Source organism: Diabrotica virgifera, chromosome 5 (genome assembly GCF_917563875.1).
Source record: "Diabrotica virgifera virgifera chromosome 5, PGI_DIABVI_V3a".
In the NCBI taxonomy this organism is placed as follows: Eukaryota; Metazoa; Arthropoda; class Insecta; order Coleoptera; family Chrysomelidae; genus Diabrotica; species Diabrotica virgifera.
The window spans coordinates 75,498,596-75,520,962 of NC_065447.1; the positions used below are offsets into that span (position 1 = coordinate 75,498,596).

General features: G+C 34.1%; 2 protein-coding genes across 7 annotated transcripts in view; one reads left to right on the forward strand and one right to left on the reverse strand.

Moving 5' to 3' along the window:
• Positions 1-5,042, forward strand: part of LOC114326687 (phospholipid phosphatase 5-like) — a 43,770-nt gene extending 38,728 nt beyond the window's left edge. For all 5 annotated transcript variants that reach the window (XM_028275097.2, XM_028275100.2, XM_028275102.2 and 2 more), the window contains one exon: positions 4,866-5,042. In XM_028275097.2, the coding sequence (XP_028130898.1) occupies positions 4,866-4,990 (125 nt within the window). In that variant the 3' untranslated portion in view covers positions 4,991-5,042. The remainder of the gene's footprint in view (positions 1-4,865) is intronic.
• A 430-nt stretch (positions 5,043-5,472) lies between these two features.
• On the reverse strand, positions 5,473-22,303 carry LOC114326688 (acylpyruvase FAHD1, mitochondrial). 2 transcript variants are annotated; one of them, XM_028275103.2, is made up of 4 exons: positions 22,151-22,303; positions 17,847-17,943; positions 12,040-12,183; positions 5,473-5,993 (listed from the first exon to the last, which is right to left on the reverse strand). In XM_028275103.2, the coding sequence occupies exons 1-4, from the start codon at positions 22,213-22,215 to the stop codon at positions 5,649-5,651; spliced, it is 651 nt and encodes a 216-aa protein (XP_028130904.1). In that variant the 5' UTR covers positions 22,216-22,303; the 3' UTR covers positions 5,473-5,648. The 2 variants fall into 2 exon arrangements, with proteins under 2 accessions (XP_028130904.1, XP_028130905.1); XM_028275104.2 differs by having other exon boundaries at positions 22,185-22,270.
• Positions 22,304-22,367: the final 64 nt, after the last annotated feature.

Sequence of the window (22,367 nt, forward strand, 5' to 3'; positions counted from 1 at the left end):
AATATGGCGAAATCGACATATTCACACTGAGATGAAGTCAAGAATTTATAAAGCCAGTGTACGACCAATAATGACATTTGCATCAGAAACAAGACCCGATACAGCCACAGCACAAAAACTATTAGAAACGGCAGAAATGAGAGTACTGAGAAGAATTGCAGGAAATACACTGAGATATCGAAAGAGGAGTGAAGACATTAGAAGACAATGTAACTTACAATGTACAAGCGAATATAAACTAAATAGAAGAAAAAAGGATCGGCCCACCGCGCAAAAGATGGAGTGACAACCTTCCATAGGGATATCAATCCGCAATCAATGAGCATAGGACTCAACGAGTCTCCCTGTCTTATTCTGCTGCTTATGTCTATAGGTTCTGTCAGTTGTCCATCTATTCTGACTTCCATTTGGCCAATTGCATCTAGGTATCAGTCCGCCAATGAAAAAGCAGAATTGCTTATAAAGAGGAAGAAGAAGAAGATCATAATAATATCATCTAGTCCAGGGGTCACCAACTAGCGGACCGCGGTCCGCATCCGGACCGTGAGCTAGTTTTGTGCGGACCGTCAATAAATTCAGAATATACCTAGTGTTTGGCAATTTTGAAAATGTTTGGCCGTGAAATTGTGTACTATGTTTGGCTCAACTTATGTGTGCTAAGCCGCTTTATCAAGAATGAACTTTATTAAAAATCGGTAGAGATCTCACTTAACAGATGAATATCTCAACTCCCTAATGATACTCAGTTGCACTAAACTCACTCCAAACTTCAGACAGGTTGTACATAAAAAAATGTCATTTTTCTCTCTGATAATTTAATTTTGTAAAGAGTTTTCCCTCTTATTGTTATATGTACTTACTAATAATTAATTTTGAAATTAAGGAAGCTGTAATATAAAATTGTCATGTGCATTTTTTTATATTCATTTCCTCTCTACTATATTTTAAGTAGGAGTACTTTTCAGATGTGCATTTAAGTAAAATAATTTTCAGATTTAATAAGTTTGCAACAAACACTTTGCATTGAAACTAATGTAGAAAAGATAACATGTTAATTAGCATTTTGTACTATGATTATTTATTTTAAATTCCTCAGTTTCCTTTCTACAAAATTGAAGATGTCTAAAAATTTCATTAGCATTCAAAATATAAATTCCTAATTTTTAAAATATTCTCAGTAACAATTTACAATACTGCTGTTTTCAAAATATACTGATAATAACATCAAAACAATACACAATGAATTTATATTTTATTTATTGTACCAGAAATACTTACAGAAAAGTACACAGTAACCAAAAAACAATCAGATATTATTAGTTTTCCTTTCCACATTAGTCCATGTGTGAGGCCACTTTCGAATGAAAAATGTTTCTGACTCGATTTATTTGCGGATTCCTGTTAAAAAATGTCCCCTTTAAACAAATCAGAAGGGTGCCGGGTGAAACAATTTTTTAAGCAAATTCAAAATTACTTTTTTGCCTCGAAAAATGGATTTTAGGTTTCTTGGGTAATTATAAACAATAAAGGTCTCTTATCATATTTCTGAAAAGTTGATAGCTTTCGAGTTATAAGCGATTTAAAATCTGAAAAATGCGAAAATATGCATTTGCGATGCTTGAAAACTCTTAAGTTTTAATAAAATGACAGATTTTTTTATTTAAGATGACCCAAAAATGCTAAAAACATATTTTCTCGGGCAAAAAAGGTGATGTTTTGAATTTGTTAAAAAATATATTAAACAATTTCTGCCCAAAAATTTCGCCCGGCACCCTTCTGATTTGTTTATAGTGGATATTTTTTAACAAGAATCCACAAAGAAACCGAATCAGAACTAACAGTCAGACAAAGGCAGCATAAATCCTGACCCCGGAAGTGTCATAGGTTTTCGAAACGGACCCTCAGGGAAACTAATTGGTGACCCCTGATCTAGTCTATGGCTTAGTTTAGTTACTTCTGAAGCATGTCTCTAGAGGCAATATCTTTGAAATTGAGGGCTTCTAATTATTTTTGTTTTCTATGGTCTTGAGCTGGGGCCAGAGCCGGATTTAAGGGGGGCAGGCTGGGCAGCTGCCCGGGGACCCCACATTTCGGGGGCCCCACAAAGCCCCAAACATAAGAGGTTCATTTAAATAGATATTGGCAGGAGATACAGGAACTCGACAATGTATGACAAGTATAAAATGAAGGAGCGTAGGAGTGATAATATAATTGTTCATGGTTATGTTTTTCACCTTCCACCGGGTGAGTGTATTGCTTCGTTTGTAAATTCTTATCTAGTGTTCGTACACATTTTAGTCACAGAGGGTTTTGTGATTGGAAACATGCAGATAGTAGGCTTATGGATCACGATATGTCTAAAGCACACGAAAGAATTGGGCGTATTGATACTTAAATAGCAAAACAGGCCGAAGGAATAAAGAATTACTGGAAAATGGTAACTCAAAAACTAATTTTACTGTTATAAAGTTTATTTGTGAACGAGATTTAGCATTTCGCAGCGAAAATGAGTTGTCGAATTCATCACAAAATGAAAATTAATTAGGAACACTCCAGTTATTAGCTGAATACGATCAATTTTTCAAGCACCATATTTTAAAAAAATATTCAAATCCTGGAAGCAGACATGTCAACTATCTTTCATCAACCATATGTGAGGAAATTGTACATCCGATGGGTCAAAACGTATTAAATGAAATAGTTTCAAGTATTAAGAAGTCAAAATATTATTCAGTTCATACCAATCAATTAACTGTGATATTTCGTTATATAGAAGGTTTCACTCCTGTAGAAAGGTTTACCATATTTTTGCCAAATCGCGGTCGTAAAGCAGAAGATATATTTAATTCTCTAATGACAATTTTGCAAGAACATGATATCGATTTTAAAAACTGCAGGAGACCGTCCTACGGTAATGCGTCAATTATCAGTGGAAAATACAATGGTGTTCAGGCTGAAATTATAGAACAAAAAGGTACATATACATACGTGGGTGCTCCGTGCTCGGTGTAGCTGTTCAAATGGATACCTGCTAAAACCGGTTGAATCAAAGAAAATGAGCGCCGTGTGGCGAGCACAAACGTATTCACTATGTGGAGCTGCTACACCGAGCACAAATCACCCACGTATGGATACGTACCTTAATATCTTGGAGTTGTGGATTCCCCGTGTCACCCACTCTCTAAATTTAGTTTCAAAAGCTGCAACTGAGTGTTATCATGCAAAGCATTATTTAATTTCTTAGCTATATGTATTTTTCAGTTCCTCCACATATAGATACAACTTAACAGAATGTTTTAAAGCTGCGTCTTTAAGGAACAGCAACGCAGACCGTGGCAAAAATATTATTGTTCCTAAAAGAGCAAATACTACTAGATGGCCATGGAGGTAATGCCGCAAAAGAACTAGTTAAAGGTCATAATCAGATTAAAGGAGCATTATCCAAAATTTCGGAAGACTATGAGCAACAATTTAAAACTCGTAGCATTGCAAATGGTTTGTACCTATGATCGAATGTGTTTACTGGAAACAGAGGATATTAGTGAGGACAAACAGAACAAGTCGTATTCTTCAAGATACAAATATTGACCTTAATTCAGGAGTGGCAGCACTTAGATCACTTAAATAAATTATACAGTCAATGTCAATACGTGACAATTTCGAAAGATATGTGAACATCAGATAAGTTTAGAACTCAAAATTTTATCATTATTAGAGAGCACTTCATTACCTCTTAAGTCAGAGGCTTCCTGCATATGAATCCATTCATTCCAATTTTGGGTTTTTACATCATTTTGAAAAATTGGAAAATTTAACTCTCAATGAAATTGAAGCTCACTCACTAAAGCTTACCAACATTTATAGCAATGATTTAGATGAAAACTTATGTGTCCATCTGGTACAATTTGTAACATTCTTCAATTCATTTAAAGAGGAAATCGGCTCATCAAATATAAGCCAAGAACTTCAAATGTACCAATTACTAAAAGAAAATAATATGAATGATGTTTTTCCAAATGTTGAGGTGACACTTTGTTTATATTTAGTTCTGATGCGAACTAACTGCAGTGGTTAGAGATCGCTCACAAAATATAAATTAATTAAAAATCGACTTCGGTCTATGACGGGCCAAGAGTGTTTGAATCATCTCTCTACAATGAGCATTGGTCACGATGTCTTAATGCAACTAGATATGTCCCACATAATCAAGAAATTTTCAATTAAAATATCTCGGAACAGTTCCCGGACTTTAAAACAATACATCTTACTATCATTTTTAATATTTTACTGTAACAAGTTACAGCTCTTGTACTTTTTATTATTTAAAATTATATTTATAAAAATAGATCAACATTTTTTTAATGGTAGGAGGTAGGGCCCCCACACCAATTCTGCTCAGGGGCCCCCACTGTCTTAAATCCGGCTCTGGCTGGGGCTCCCGTTTTTTAGGAGCTGGTGAGTTACTTGGTCCGGTGTTACTTTACTAAGTTACTTGGTCTCAGTGAGATCTATAGATAGGAATATTTGTTGTTCTTATTGCTGCTTGCACCTTTATTCCTTTAGGTGTAAGTTGGGTTTTGGGATTGGTTCATAGGATTGGGATTTTTTTATGCAGCCGTTCTGGAAGTTCGACCTCACGAAGCAGGTTGTACCGAATCTTCGAGGTTTTTCAGAGAAGGTCAAAATTGCCCTGTTGCTTTATTTGCCCTAATATTTTAATCTAGTATTGGCACATTTTAGACATTGAATTCCAGAAATATTATATTAAACGCATTTGACTTGCGTTATAAAAAACCGATTTAAGTAAGCTGAAATATTAATCTACTGATTTTGATACACCCTCTTAATTTATCCCTAATTTTTAGATGTTCTTGGGGGTGCTATGATTGGTTCCGGCGTTGCTTATGTTATTCACACTCTTTACGCTACAGCAGATGAAGCGTTACAAGAAAATATTTTAAAAATTGTGCGAAGAGAGAAACAAGAGTAAAAAATAATGTACAGTATTTTATTTAAAAATAATAAAAAGGATTAACAAACAATTTGAAGGTATCATTTTATTTATAGATATATACAGTATACAGGAATTACAGAATATATTTCAGAAGTTTTAGTTTATAGTAATACAGTCAAAAAGCAGCATTGTCAGTTTCGAAGTCTTCAAACTTTGCTTTGCTATTTTGTCATCTTTTGCGGTCAAAATATAATAAAAAATTTCCACCACCGGGATGGGGTGGCAACAACCCCCATGGTAAAAGCGCCTTTCGGCATCATATAGATTTTGATCCTAGGACTATCCACTACTTATTCTCAAATTTTAAAGCAAATCGATCCATTCGGGACTATATGTGTCGAATTTCTGAAATATTGAGGGTGGGTCCTTTTTAAATGAACACAATGTTCATTGTATGTATGTGACCTATCTTATGATAGCGTTAGATTAAAATAGGGAAAACATAAAATACAATAAAATAAAGAAAAATATTTTTTTATTTAACGAAATAACAAAATTAAACAAAACTCAGAAAGATAAACTTTATAATAATTTTATTTTTATAACGGCTGTATACTTCGAAATCTCAAACGGTGATAAGAGTTTTTACTGTTCTATTTATGTAAAATATTGATAAAAGTATCAAAATGGAATATTATTTTTCTTCAGCCACTTCAAATTTCATTTGCACATAATCCTTTATGCCAGCAGTAACGACATCTTTATCTTTTACTGGCCCAAAATTAGGCGGAGCTCCTGTCAAAATAAGATCGTTTGGTTCCAGTGTTATGTATTGACTTATAAAACTTATTAAATAAGCTATTTTAAAGTGGACATCATAGACGAACGCATCTTGACGCAGTTTACCGTTTACAGAGCACCATAGGTTCAATTTGTAAGGATCTGGAACCTCCGATTTTGGTATGAACTTGCTGACAGGCGTTGCAGTATCGAAGCCTTTTGCCAGTGTCCAAGAACCACCTGTACTTCTTGCTTCTTTCTAGAAATAAAAATTATATATTTATTTATTTAGCGTATGGCTAGTGGTATTCTACTACACAGGTACCGCCTGTAAAGGATTTATAGTAGCATCCAGAAAATAAGAATATTTAATCGGTTTAATTTTTAAAAGTCTTAAAGTAAATATTACATTCATTCATGTTTTGATTTCGTAAGTAGGTGGCATCGATTTATGTAATCTAGGTCACGCATAGGGAAAATAGCAAGTCGACAAAAATACTGTTATTAGTAATTCACGGTCACAATAGACAAATATGAAATCATAACAAACAAATACAATTTATTTATGTATAAGTAAAAAGGAATGAGTGATTATTCATTATTCAGAAACAGACTTAGCTAGAGTCCAGACGGGGTAACAACCATCCAACACCAACTAGTGTTGTCATTTGTCATACGTAGTGAGTTAATAAATATATTCACGTACTTAGTGTTTCGAAGTTAATCAACCCCATCACCGGTGGTTGTAGGGTGGCAACCACCACAACATCGAGTATGCAGATGACACGACTAAGACAAAGCATTATCAAGAAAAACATAACAGAAGGTCAACCAATCCCCGTAGAAAGAGTGCTGCACTACAATTACCTCGGAACCATAATAAATGAAGGATGGACCAATAACCAAGAGATAAGAGAGCGCATCGGAAAAGCTAGATCGACCTTTAACTGGACGAGGGCCTTCTTCAAGAGCCAAAACCTTTCTCTTGGCACAAAGTAAGAATGCTGCAATGCTACGTCTTCTCTGTCCTTTTTATGGTGTTGAATTGTGTACCATGAACAAGATATATGCAGAAATTGAAAGCATTTGAGATGTGGCTATATCGAAGAATACTTAAAATCCCGTGGATTAACCAGGTTGCAAATAAGGAGGTTCTCAAAAGAATGAAGAAGAACCAGGGCCGGCGATAACGGGCCTGCAAGGGATGCAATGCAGGCGGGCGCCCCTGTTTGGGGGGCGCCAGAATGAGCTTTTTTCTGCTTGTGTTATGCAAAATACTTACATAGAAAAATTCATTTTTTAGATATGGTTTAAATTCGTCATAATACCCTAATCTGTGTTTGTTTATTTTTGCATATCACACATGTAAAATATACAAAAATATGCAATGCCGCATATAATTCTTACTATTAGGTAGTAATATAATTTATTGGTCAAAGATATCATATTTCAACCAAATAATTTTGCTCTAATGAGAATGCTTTGTTTATTTTCTTCAAATTCCTTGCAAGTTGTTAGTTTTGTATCAGCAGTTATGAGAGAAAATGAATGATTTCTAGTAAAATAAACAAGATTGCGATACTGTTTTCTTGCCGCCTGCCTTAGTATTATGTACCTATTAATAGGTATTTACCAAGTTTAGTATTAATCCCATATAAAAACAATATTTAAAATAAACATTTTACAAAAAATCTAGTTTAGAGCTCTTTAGATTTGATATTATTTCATGTGATTATAATACAGAATAGTTTGTCAGTTGTACTCTGCAGTTAAAGAATCTAGTGTTGTATTCAATTAATATAAAATTATACTTGTTAATTACTCAGTACTATTATTAAATTACGGGTTCACATTACTGCAGAAGCATAATCTTGAGGTTTTAAAGTTATTATTTTTATTTAGTTAAAAATAACAGTGGATTCAAAAAAATATCTGGGGTACAAATCGAAAAAGAAAAGCCGAAAAAGAAGAAATAACAAAAAAAATCTTAGTTCTCTTAGCCAATAAAACTGTAACCGAACTTTATTTTCCGTGGATATTTGCGGATAGCAGGACACCGTCTTTAGTCGGTGCCTCGTCGCCCGGAACACACATTTTTAGAACACAAGTCCAAAATCAAGTCATTAACGGAGAGAAAAGCTCTTCTAGCTACCCCTAAAATCAGGTAGTAACACCACATAAAGTAATACACAGGATGTCCCATTACCCAGGACATCCAAGGTAACGTTCAGTACAAAGCCTCCTCATTCGTTATGTACTGCGATGGGGAGGGGTGGTGGTATAGCTTGGGGGTCAAATAGATACCACTCCAGGTTATGGGTGGTCAGATAGGTACCACTCCAGGTTACGCAGTCTGACCGGTTTGATCTTCAGACATGTGGGTCTCACTTCACACTGTTCCATTAGAACACACATAATGTCCCTGAGGCTGGGGTTGTACGAATATCTGTGTGTGGGGGGGTGTGGGGCGCCAGTGTTAGTTTTGCAGGCGGGCACCTTATACCCTAGCGCCGGCACTGAGAAGAACCGAGAGGTACTGACCGCCATTAAATCTCGAAAGTGATAATATTTTGGACACATTATGCGACTATGAAGCAAGATATGAACTCCAACAAGCCATTCTCCAAGGAATAAAATAGAATATAATAGAAATATGCTTTATTGTCATGAAAAATTTAACAATTTTATAGACAAAGCTTACAAGAATGATAAATAAAAACAATAACAAATACAATTTACTAAAATTATATAAATCGTCAATATAAATAAAACATAATAAAGTGAAATAAAAATCAGTAACAATCTATTGCAAAATAAAAAAAAATTGCAAATTGCGTAATCTACCTTAAGAAATTTAATAAGTTAAGCTGCTGCATATGACACTCAAATATATATTAAAATTCTACTTATACATAAGAATACTGTAATTTCTTAGTTATTGGTTAAGAAACTCTGCTATTGAATAATATGGTCTTTCAGATAAATAAGCTTTTGTCATTTTACGGAACTTGGGACTTGGGGAAATATGTTGCAGATTTAAGTTGTATAGGGAGATGATTGTATAGTTTTTTTGCAGAATATAATATAGATTTCTTTACTAACTCACTGGACGGGATCGGTAAATAGATGTCAAAGGTAGAATTTCTGGTGGAATAGTAATGTCTAGATCTTGCTGGAAAGACATGAAGATATTTACGAATTAAGCAAACAGTTTCTAAAATATATAAAGAAGGTAGTGTTAGAATCCTGTGATCTTTGAAGTAGCTTCTGCAATGTGTTGTTCTTCTGATGCCAAACAGATATCCTATTGCTCTTTTTTGTAATTTAAAAATAACATCGGATTGGGCAGCTGCACCAGAACCCCAAAAAGGAAGACCATATCGAAGATGTGACTCGAGCAAAGAAAAATATGTTATTCTGGAAGAGGCTAAATTCATTTCCTTCAAAACAGATCTTATTGCAAAGCAAGCTGAGGATAGTTTCTTGCTTAACACATCGGTATGAAGGGACCATTTAAGGTTGCTATCTAAAAAATACCAAGAAACTTTACAGAATCAACGATACTGATCTGGCTGTTATGAAGAGGTAAGGGTTGAAGAGTTCCTTTATAGGATAATGCTACTGTTTTATCTACGTTAAAAGAGAGTAAATTAGAATCAGACCAGGATTTTATTTTGAGTAGATCAGAAGTTATAGTAGAATGAAGAGTTGCGATATTTGAGTTGCTCCAAGTAATACTGGTATGAACAGCAAAAAGAAAAACTTTTCCATCGATTTTTAAACTAGTGATGTCATTAATAAAGATAAGGAAAAGTAGAGGACCCAATACTGAACTTTGTGGTACCCCACATACAACATTTTTGAGGCTATAGAGTCTGTATCATTTGCTCTAACCAGTTGTTTCCTATTATCCAAGTAACAATATTTGGAAAGCGAGTTCCAGGAAGAAGAAGAACGTCCTGGTTAAAGAACCTCAGAACGTGGTCCAGTACAACATCTGTGCAGCTTTTTCGCGCTGCTGCAGATAAGATAAAGATTGCCATGGTGTGATGATCATCGACATTCGTCACGGAAAGGCACTTCAAGGAAAATGGCTAGATCATAGTTGAGTTTATTTAGTAGATCATAGCCAGGGATGTTCCTCTTGAGTTCAATTGGACTTTGTTATCTGTATGTGTTTCTTGTATTGCGACCAGGTCAATATCGTTTTCTTTTAACACGTTCGGTGCCCATCTTAAACAAGCGCCTACCACTAGGTACTACTGACGCCACTCAGGAGTCATCGGTACCTTTGATAAAACCTTCGTTACGTTATTCGTGCGTCATGGGCACCGAACTTGTTAATAATAAGTGCAGAATTTGGTATTTTGATCTGCTTATGACTTTTATGTGCCTGATATATGCAGAAAATTGGAAGCATTTGAGATGTGGCTATATCGTAGAATACTTAAAATCCCGTGGACTGGCCGGATCACAAATGAGGAGATCCTCAGAAGAGTGAAGAAGAACCGAGCGATATTAACCACTATCAAATCTCGGAGAATACTTCGGACACATTATGTGAAATGAATCCAGATATGACCCCTACAAGCCATCCTGCAATGAAAAATATTTGGAAAGCGAGGTTCAGGAAGAACATCCTGGTTAAAGAATTGCAGAACCTAGTTCAATACAATAAACGTGCAGGTTTTCCGCGCTGCTGCAGATAAAATAAATATTGCCGTGATGATCGCCAACATTCGTCACGGATAGGCACACTGCCACGAGATCTAATGAAATACTTTTCCCTCTTATTTAATAAATTTTTTGTACATATATGTTTATTGTATATTCTATTGTATAGATACTAATTTAATCCACACCAAGTAACGAATAAACTAATTTGTTTGTATAGGTACACTAAAATAAATAAACTAAATTTCTATTCTGAGAACGATTTCCGAAGTGAAAGTCGAAACGTCAAAATAAACCTATTTTCAACTGAAATTGTGATTAATTCAAATTAAAGGTAGTAAATAATAAATTATGTAAAATAAAAAGTTTACTTTCGAAAAAAGTTTTTTTTAATCCAAATATAGAAACCAGTGTAAATCATTGCCATAAGAATTTGTAAAAATGGTCAAACTCTGGTAAAAATGGTCAGATGAACAACAAGGATTCATTTCCGGAAGATCCTGCGTAGACGCCGTATTTGTACTGAGACAAATCACAGAAAAGGCCATTGAGTACAATAAACCAGCATATCTATGTTTTATAGACCTGACAAAGGCTTTCGATCGCATCCAAGTCGAAGACGTCTTACATTTACTGTATAGAAGAAACATACCAATCAATATTATACAAATCATCGAAAACATCTATTTTCATAATCGAATACAGGCAAAGATAAATGGAAAACAAACGCAGTTTATACCAGTACAAATCGGAGTCAGACAAGGTGACCCATTAAGCCCACTGCTCTTTAGTATAATAATGGACGAAATAATAGAAGCAGTACGTAAAGGTCTTGGTTACAGAATGGGGAATAAAGAAATCCAAATAGGTATTATGTTATGCAGACGACGCCGCAATAATCGCCGAGACAGAAGACGATCTCCAAAGATTAACACACATCTTCAATACAACAGCCAAGAAATACAATATAATATCAGCAGAAAAAACCAAATGTATGACAACATCTAAATACCCACTACGATATAAAATCGAAATTGATGAGAAAATAATAAAGCAGGAAGCAAGGTTTAGATATCTGGGAATAGATATAACAAGTTACGGAGATGTTGAAGAGGAAGTACGACAACAAAGCTTAAAAGCAAGTAAAGCGGCGGGATCTCTTAATGACACAATCTGGAAGAACAAACATCTAAGACAAGACACAAAAGCAAGAATCTATAAAGCAGCAATTAGACCTATATCGACATACACGGCGGAGACAAGACCTGACACATCTAAAACGAGACGACTACTAGAAACAACAGAGATGAAAATACTCCGACGAATATCAGGGAAAAGTCTCTTGGATAGGGAGAGAAGTGAAAGCATAAGAAGATCATGCAATGTAGAAGACATAAATGGATGGGTGACAAAACGAAAACAGGAGTGGAACGAACACATTAGTAGAATGGCAGAGGATAGGATAGTACGAATAGTACGAGATAAATCACCAAATGGACGAAGAAGTATTAGCAGACCAAGAAAAAGATGGTGTGATAACTTGAACAATTTAGGAGGCTAATATTGAAGAAGAAACAGGCTTTAAAGACTACATACAAGAAGGAAGAAGAAGAAGAAGGTCAAACTCTTACTATTTTGTCAGCTGCTGTCATATCAAGTGCAGCGCAATATCCACCAATATAATCCATGGCTTTACTTTCAGGTACTTTTTTCGCTCTTGTGCCAATTACTACTCCTAATTCTATTTCTTGGTTGACGGCGAAACCCTTGGGAATCTAAAAAAATTCTGTATAAATAATTGCGTTTGTTAATATGTGTTATTACAAGTTGTGTCAGAAAACATTTAAACTTTAGTAGCAAATTCGAACTGATAGTCACATTGTTCTGTATATGATGCTCCTTAGGTACATCTCTCACTTTATAATTCATTATACGAGTATATTCTTAAACGCTTTTATTTAGTTCAATAGTTTGCGTCAAATCTTTAGACGTTAATTTGAGTGCCTTTTCTCCAATGCCAATGAATGAAAATTTGCAGACATATGCATTCGCGGGAACAATACACGAATAATCAATAAAAATTTTTTATGTATATTAATTGTTTAAATAAAATAAAACGATTTTAATGGAAAATGCTTAAATTCTCTTGTTTTTTACAATGTAAAAACTTGAAACTTTTACGTGTTGTAGCTAATGATATGAACTGTACATAATTTCACTTTTTACGTTAATTGTTTACGTTATGCTTCATAAATAAACAATAAAGTTTCAAATTTTTTGCCGATTCCGACTACTTTTCATGTTAGTACATCATGTTTTATACATATTTTAAGAAACATGACGATATATTTTAATGTTTGAAAAGTGTAAGACTAAAAAGTAAAAAATAAAAAAAATATGAAATTTTTTTTTTAAGAAACGCTTTTCTTTAGTTACGAGTGACTAAAATTAAAAATATTATAAAAAATCAACTAAAAAGCAAATAATAAAAAAAATTGAAAAAATCTAACACATTCATTAAAGAAAAGCATGGGGCGAAAGCCGTTTATTCGATGAAGACGCGCCACGCTTTTCTTTGACGAATCTATTTTTTCAATTTTTTTTATTACATATTTGCTTTTTAGTTGATTTTTTTTATAATATTTTAAATTTTAGTCACTCGTAACTAAAGAAAAGCGTTTCTTAAAGAAAAATTTTTCATATTTTTTTATTTTATAATATATCTTGGTTAGACCTAAAGTATTCTGGTTTCTATTCAGTAGTACCTACATATAACATGTTTTTTATACTTTAACCTCTGAAATAGTATCAATAATAAACTTCAAATGAATCTAAAATAATTTTTTTTTTAAGTGTTTGTCCTGTCCCCGTTCAGATTCATTGGAAATTTTCTGTAAGACAACATACTATTTGCCTCCTTCTATTTTATTCATCCCGCCCATGAAGTCATCTGTTTCCCCATATTTCCTGTAATACAATCATTAATAGAAGTTACAGGAATGCTATTATTAAGGTTTCTGCATTACCTGGAGCAGACATAGGATCCGACCATAATCCCCTAGTTATCCCTTAGTAGTACTAAGAATGAGTGGATGCCAGAAGAAATATTAGAGATAGAACAGAAATATAACAAGTACAAGATGATGTAACAACGCAGGAAGTGTAAGGTCAGGCAAGACCAAAGTAGGGTACCGAAATATACATTCAAGAAAAAAAAACAAGTCACTGGTATACATAATGGCTAAGATGAACCAATAACGGACCCTAGCGGTATACTTCTTCTTCTTCTTCTTCCTTCTTGTATGTAGGCTTTAAAGCCTGTTTCTTCTTCAATATTAGCCCCCTAAATTGTTTAAGTTATCGCACCATCGTTTTCTTGGTCTGCCAATACTTCTTCGTCCATTTGGTGACATCTCGTGCTATTCGTACTATCCTATCCTCTGCCATTCTACTAATGTGTTCGTTCCACTCCTGTTTTCGTTTGGTCGCCCATCCATTTATGTCTTCTACATCGCATGATCTTATGTTTTCGCTTCTCTCCCTATGCAACAGACTTTTCCCTGATATTCGTCGGAGTATTTTCCTCTCTGTTGTTTCTAGTAGTCGTCTCGTTTTAGATGTGTCAGGTCCTGTCTCCGCCGTGTATATCAATATAGGTCTAATTGCTGCTTTATAGATTCTTGCTTTTGTATCTTGTCTTAGGTGTTTGTTCTTCCAGATTGTGTCATTAAGAGATCACGCCACTTTACTTGCTTTTAAGCTTTGTTGTCGTAAGTACTTCCTCTTCAACATCTCCGTAACTGGTTATATCTATTCCCAGATATCTAAACCTTGCTTCCTGCTTTATTGTTTTCCAACCAATTTCGATTTAACATCGTAGTGGGTAATTAGATATTGTCATACATTTGGTTTTTTTTGCTGATATTATCATATTGTATTTCTTGGCTGTTGTATTGAAAATGTGTTAATCTTTGAAGATCGTCTTATGTCTCGGCGATTAATGCTGTGGCGTCGTCTGCATAACATAATATTTGGATTTCTTTGTTCCACATTCTGTAACCATGACCTTTACGTACTGCTTCTATTATTTCGTCCATTATTATATTAAAGAGCAGTGGGCTTAACGAGACACCTTGTCTGACTCCGCTTTGTACTGGTATAAACAGCGTTACATAGTTTCCCATTTATCTTTGCCTGTATTCGATTATGACAGTAGATGTTTTCGATGGTTTGTATAATATTGATTGGTATGTTTCTTCTATACAGTAAATGTAAGACGTCTTCGACTTGGATGCGATCGATAGCCTTTGTCAGGTCTATAAAACAGATATGCTGGTTTATTGTACTCAATGGCCTTTTCTGTGATTTGTCTCAGTACAAATACGGCGTCTACGCAGGGTCTTCCGGATCTGAATCCCTGTTGTTCATCTGATAAAGTTGTTAGTTTATTGATTTTGTTGGGTAGGACTTTTGTGGTTAGCTTAAGGTATGGTTTGTTCAACAGTAAATGGTTTGAGTTCAATTAGTGCGGTCGTAAATATTATAAAATTTATCTGACCTGGCCCATTGTTAAGACCCACCCGGAGCGATAAGCCACCGAGGTAGACAGAGTTGGTCTTTTGCAATTAACACTGACTAGACGGTACTCCCATAATAAAGCCTAAAATAAATTTTACCTGAAACCGGGCCTTTTATACTATTATCGGTTAATCCGGGGTGTTTATAGTGGTAACTAATTGAACTTAACCATTTACTGTTTAACATACTTTACACTTTAGAAGACCAAAAATAAGCATTTTTTCAAGATTTTTTTTCTCAGAATCTTTATTAAAAATGAATATAAAGCTGTTTACATATTAATATCTAACTCTTAGAGAATATAAAAAATATATCTTTTTTCAGTTATGCATGTACACTAATATTGTAGAGGGCACCAAAGTCGAGGCATCGAAAAAAAGTAGTTTCGATGACGGACAGTTAATCTCAGGATTGGGATATCTGAAACAAAGAAATTGTACGGCATTTGAAAAAGGAAGATTTCTTGCGTGACAATTTACCACGATTAGTGAAAAATTCTGCAAAAAAAGATTTTGGAAATTTGAAAAAATTTTGTGAAAAAATCGACCGTTTTTCTTCAGTTTTTCATGGTTAAGAAATATTTATTTTTTGGTCAAATTGTGGTAAATTGTCACGCAAGAAACCTTCCTCCTTCAAATGCAGTACGATTTTTTTGTTTCAGATTGATATGTTAAAAATAAAAAAATCCTCCTAAAACTTTATACTCGCATTAGAATTCGAAATATTTTTACGTAAAATATACTTACCTACCTACATAGAACTAAAACACAATTAACAACAATCTATTATTTCAAAGAGGCCAACAACTTATACAACAACAACAAAAATATAATAAATTAACTATCAATAAACGAATTCTTAAATTAACACACTACACTACTGCACTGAACAGATATCGATAAAGATGACAGAACAAATTAGAGAAAATCTGACGCAGGTTTGTCAAAAAGACAGTGATAATTTCTCTATGTTGCCTAATTAGTTATTTAGTTATAATATGTTCGATTTCTTGTTAGAAATAAAAAATTTTAGTAGTTCCAAGATTACACAAAATCTAGGCATCGGATAAAAAAGTTTATTTGAAGAAAGTTTATTATTTTTTTCTTCTTAATGGCGGTACAGGCTCCTTTTTCCAATATTTTATTTAGTTATAGAGTAATTTCCACGTACTAACATATTTCTGAAATTGGGCTCTGTACCGCCATTCTTTATTATATTACGAATATGTGTGCCAAATATCTCGACAAAATATTCAAAATTAGAGCTGCAATCTTGGAACGCGTTTGTTGCTACCTGTTGCTCGCTACTGTAGCCTCTTAACTGCCCACCATCATTTTTCGAGGCCTCGACTTTTGCGCCCTCTACAATATTAGTCTACGTGCATAAATGAAAAAAGATATATTTTTTGTACTCTCTAAGAGTTAGATATTAATATGTAAAAAGTTTTATGTTCATTTTTATTAAAGATTCTGAGAAAAAAATTCTTGAAAAAAATTATTATTTCTGGTCTTCTAAAGTGTACTAGTACCTGTGCGGTGCTCAGTAGCTTTATACCTCTATACTTGTTGGGGCCTTCTTTGTCTCCTTTCTTGAACATGGGTATCATTATGCTGTTTCTCCATGCGTGTGGTATCTTAATCTGGCGGTATCTGGTATCTGGCGGTATACTTACTACTTAATAATAGAAAATATACAGAGCTAATTTGTTTAACGATCACAGAAGACAAAAGTCACCACAACTGGGAGACTATTTCCATGGCCCAACTATTTTGAAAGCTGAGGTTGTCTTAAACACGCTATAAAACTAATAAAAAGTAAAAAAGCTATGCTAAGAATCATCACGAGGAGAGATAGAATACCAACATCAGGCAAAGATCAAAAATCAAAGACATATTAGAACGTGTAGCTAAAAAGAAATGGAGATGGGCAGATCATGTGGCAAGAACACCGAACGACAGGTGACAGGTGGATAAGATTATTGGAATGGCGACCGCGGGCAGACAAATGAAGCAGAGGTCGACCACCAACGCACTGGACTGACGATGTAAAGAGAAATGCCGAGAACTAGAGGTCCTGTCTCAAGACAGGGATATATGGAGAAATTTAGAGGACAATAGCAAATTCAGCAATGAACAATAACGGCTAGATTCTTCTTCTTCTTCTTCTTCTTTTTGTATAGACATGACTATATCTGTTTTTTCAATGTACCTCTAGTAAGTTGTCGTTCCATCGTTTTCGTGGTCTCCCCACTGATCGTCTTCCTATTGGGAACCGTCTCTCGCTGTTCTTACTACTCTATTTCTTGCCATTCGGCTTATGTGATTATTCCATTATATTCTTCTGTTTCTTACCCAATTATTAATGTTGTCGACCTTGCATCTCCGTCGTATATCTGTACTTCTAGCTCTGTCCCATAGAGTCTTACCATCGATTTTTCGGAGGGTTTTTATCTCCGCTGTTTCGAACAATCTTTCATTTCTTTTCCGATATGTTTTTTTCTCCATATTGTGTCATTCAGGCAAGCTGCGGCTCTGTTTGCTCTATTCACTTCATCTTCCACTTCTGTTTCGAGCCTTCCGTAGCTAGATAGTGTGATGCCTAGATACTTAAACTCCATCACTTGTTCTATTATCTGACCATCTAGCTTCAATTTACATTTTACTGGATTTGCTGTTATATCCATGCATTTTGTCTTTTTTCGGGGAAATTAACACGTTAAATTTTCATTTTGAGAGATCATCTTCACTTTGAGAGATTAGTATTGCATCGTCTGCATAGCAGATTATTTTAAGTTGTAATAACGGCTAGATGATGATGATAATCTTGACGATGATGATGAATTAAATAATTAGAAACTTACTATAATAGGTGACCCTTCGGTTAAATAAGACGTACTTGGTTTAATAAAAATCTGTGGGTACTTTGGAGGTTCTATCTTTAATATTTTCATAAGAGATCTGAAAATAAAAAAAAACTGAAGAGATCTGAAATTATGTCTAATATTTAGAGGTATGATAGATGATTAATAATTGTGATTGTGATAATTTAGTCTATTCTGTAAGGCCCCTCCCATCTGAAAAGAAATTTCTAAAATGGTACAAAAATTGTAAACTTTTGAATATGTTTAAAAAATCGTTTAAACAATATCTGCCCAAAATTTTTGCCTGGCACCCTTCTCTGATATGTTTAAAGGAGACATTTTTGAGCAGGAATCCGCAAAGACGCCGAATCATAAACATTTTTCATACTACCTCACAACCTGGACTACTGCATATTAATTAAAATTTTGTATATTATTATTAACATAATTTTTTTAATTATTTATTTATTTATTAAATTAATTATTGCCAATATAGGCAGGAAGACAGCCTCAGTCCATTTCTATTCAATATGCTAATGGATAAAATAATAGAAGATGTGGAATCGCTACAACTAGGATACAGACTCGGCCACAGTAGAATTAGTATAGTGTGCTATGCGGATGATGCAGATGCAGCCCTGATTGCAGAGGACGAGGATGACCTACAAAGACAACTTTATCGACTCTATCAAGCACGACTCAACATGAACTATGAATGAACATATCCACGCAGAAAACAAAATGCATTACCATTGCGAAAGACCCAATTAGATGCAAGCTCGTGGTAGAGGGGAATCCCATAGAACAGCTAAACCAGTTCAAATATCTAATCTACATTCACACTCAAGATGCAGTAGAAGTAAACAAACCGAGACACGTTAACTGTTACAAGGGGCACTCCTGAATCATGATTTAAAATGTATACGTTACAGTTCAAGTTGATTATCCAGTTGGAGTTGACTTTTCCTAGTTCGAGTCGACTCAAACGGCTGGTTTTAGTAAAAGTTGATTATAAATATAAAATGAAGATTTTTATTCAACATTTACTAGTAAAAGTAGACTCCAACTAGTTAAAGTATACTCTTCCCAATGCCATTTAGTAAAAGTTAATTCACACAAACAACCGATTCTAGAAATTAAATGTTACTGTATATATTACGGCCGCGGCCGCCTCAATACGCTTTTAGCGCTCATTGTTGATAATTAAAAATGACAGCTTAGTAATAAAATTATGACAAAAATTTCTTCAGGATCTTGTAGGGGGGACTTTAAACTTTGATTAGATGACTTTCTGACTTTCATAATAATAGTTGTTAATCGAGTTATTAAGCCATAAAAATGGTCATTTCGCATTTTTCAAATTTTAAATCGCATAAAACTCGAAAACTATCAATTTTAGAGAAAAATCACAAGAGACTTTTTGCTCCGAATGACCAAAATAATCTAAAAAAAATTGTCCGGGGTGAAATACTTAGTTATTTATAAAACAGTTCGTGAAGTATGCTTTTTGCGCACGCACGCGATTTTTAGAGCACGAGAGGTCCGAGTGCTATACATCGCCTAAGTGTGCAAAAAGTACTTCACGCACAGTTTCATACAATATTTTATCTACCAAAAAACAAATAAAAAAACTGCAACTCTTCGTCACTGGAATACATTCCTATTTTACAATTTTTTAGAACTTTGACATTTAAAAATTCAAACTTCTGTCAAACCACAAAACTGTCAAAACTTTTTTTGTAATTTATTGCTCACATGTCATCACCATGACAAGGCGAAAGTTAAGGATATTTGATTATATGAAAGTGTGCTAAAAAACAGTGCGAAAAAGTAAATCCCATTTAAAATACATTATTACTTCAGGCACACTTTAAACCCTTCATGTACTGCTATCTATATTTACAATTTTCACACAATAAAAACTTGTACATAATATATGAGGTAGAGTAGATAAGAATTATTTTTGTGAATTTGTTTAACAAAAATTGGTTAAACAATTTTTCGACCGCGGTACCGCCTGACACTGTGTATTTGTTATAAGGATGTATTTGTTTGAGTAAGTTTGAGCAAAAAAATCGAATCAGAATAATTTACCTAACGGGGGCGACGTTACAGACCGCACTAATAAGTAGTTGAAACGGTCAAAACAAAGAGACGCACACTCATCAAAAATGCACGTGAGATTATACTCGTATAAATTGTATAATCTACTTTTACTAACAAGGGTTAGGAAGAGTCAACTTCAACTAGTAAAAGTTGATTTAAATTGTTCAAATCAACTTTTACTGCTCGTTTCAGTTGGAGTTGACTCGAACTAGGAAAAGTCAACTCTAACTGAGAATCAACTTGAACTGTAACATATATACATTGTAAATCACACAATGATGATTTAAAAATTTTATACATTGTAAATCATGATTCAGAAGTGCTCCTTGTAACAGTTAACGTGTCTCGGTTTGTTTACTTCTACTGCATCTTGATTGTGAATGTAGAATAGGTGTAGAGTTATTAAGTTATCATGACCCAGCCAGAGACCTAAGAGGACAAATTAACAAGGCCGCTGTCTTGTCCGGATGTTTGAGAGATGTGGTCTGGAATAACCCATATATGAGAATGGACAGCAAAGTTAGAATTTATAAAACTTGCATCAGACCTGTTATGACCTATGGCATTGAATCAAGAGAAGACACCAATAAAACCAAAAGCCTGCTACGAACAGCCGAAATGAAGACATATAGGGCAATAGCAGGGAAGACAAGAAGAGATAGAATACGAAACAACATCATCAGGGAACAATGTGGCGTGCAAGATGTATTAGTCAGATGGGGCAGGCAAAGACGGAGAGAATGGTTCAGTCATGTAACAAGAATGGAGGAGCACAGACTACCAAGAATTGCTCTAGAAGGAAAACCAGCAGGCAAGCGTCCACCGGGGAGACCACCAAAAAGATGGAGAGATTGCTGGCAGTCTACCTCTCAAGAAATACTTCAACGTCGGAATTAACAGATCCACAGATCTACAACAACTATAATAATAATAAGAAGAAGAATATACCAATTAAATACTCCAATCATATAGCGCCACAGAGAAACACCATATAGTGCGACGGGCGGAGGGGCATCGCAGCGGCTCGGCGCCCTAAAAGTTGAGTGGACGCGCATAATTAACAATTAAAAAACAACGATTTATATTGAAATAAACCCCGATTACTCATCAAAATCTTAAAACTGAATGTTCAAACTTCAATTTAGGTACTCTCTAGCAACTTCAAAAATAATAATTAACACATGAGTTTTCAAGCCTCGAGAATGCGTATTTTCGCATTTTTCAGATTTTATATCGCTTATAACTCGAAAACTGTTACCTTCTCAGAAAAATAAGAGATGACAAGAGACTTTTTTGTTTAGAATGACCCAAACAATATTAAAACATGTTTGCCGGAGCAAAATAGAAGATTGTTGAAATAGAGCGCACCGCACTGGCATAAAAATCGGATGGACGCGCATAATTAACAATTAAAAAACAACGGTCTAAATTGAAGTTAAACCCGATCACTCTTCAGAAACTTGAAAATGAATGTTTAAACTTCAATTTAAGAATTTGGCAATCTCAAAAATAATAATTTAACTATGAATTTTTAAGCCTCGAAAATTTTCGCATTTTTCATATTTTAAATCGCCTATAACCCAAAAACTATAAACTTTTGAGAAAAATAACCACATATCTTTCTTGTTTAGATGGCCCAAAAAATCTAAAAAAATAATGTTTTGAATTTGTTAAAAAAATTCTGCCGGCACCATTCATTCAGATTTGTTTAAAGTGGACATTTTTGAATAGGAATTCGTAAAGAAACCGAATCAGAAACTTTTTCAGACGGGAGCGGCCTCACACTATGGACTATTAATTGTAACGTGTATTATTGGTTGCATAAGTAAAAAGAACGAATTTTATATAAAATATATATTTTATTATACAAAATAATAAACTCATTGACGGAATAACGCAAAAATTTTAATTCAGTGTTACGCGGAAAAAGTAAATTTATCCAATGACATTCAAAATTAAAAACCGCCAAATATCAACTTGATGGATGTTGTTAGATAAGCATTTCCGAATATTTAAAAAATATTACAAATGCTACTAAAAAACAAATAATTTGGATTGAATAAATTTATTTTTTATTAAATATGTTAAAAATCCCAAATAAGTTAAAAACAGAAAACTTTTAAATATTTATTGTAGTTAAATCACACTTTCTGTGGTTAGATCAGTACATTTTTATTAACACAAAACAAAAAACATACTTATAATTAGCTGCTACAGCAACAATTTTTTTACCATTATTCGCAAAAGAACTTAAATTGCACATGTCTATCTATTATAAAATGTGGATAATAATTTGGAAGCACCTTCTATTTTAATTTGTTCATTCATTATATAATGTAAAATTTTAAAATTCCCGCTATAATGTTACAAGTGTACAAACCAAAACATAACCAATATGATTATTTCTTTTTTGTG

What these genes read in the sequence shown, in the direction of transcription:
- LOC114326688 (XM_028275103.2), bottom strand. Translation starts at nt 22,215, where the DNA reads ATGTGCAATTTAAGTTCTTTTGCGAATAATGGTAAAAAAATTGTTGCT. An exon ending in GCTGTAGCAGCTAATTATAA is followed by an intron (nt 17,944 to 22,150) that starts GTATGTTTTTTG and finishes TTTTATTTTCAG; the next exon opens with ATCTCTTATGAAAATATTAA. An exon ending in CCGAAGGGTCACCTATTATA is followed by an intron (nt 12,184 to 17,846) that starts GTAAGTTTCTAA and finishes GAATTTTTTTAG; the next exon opens with ATTCCCAAGGGTTTCGCCGT.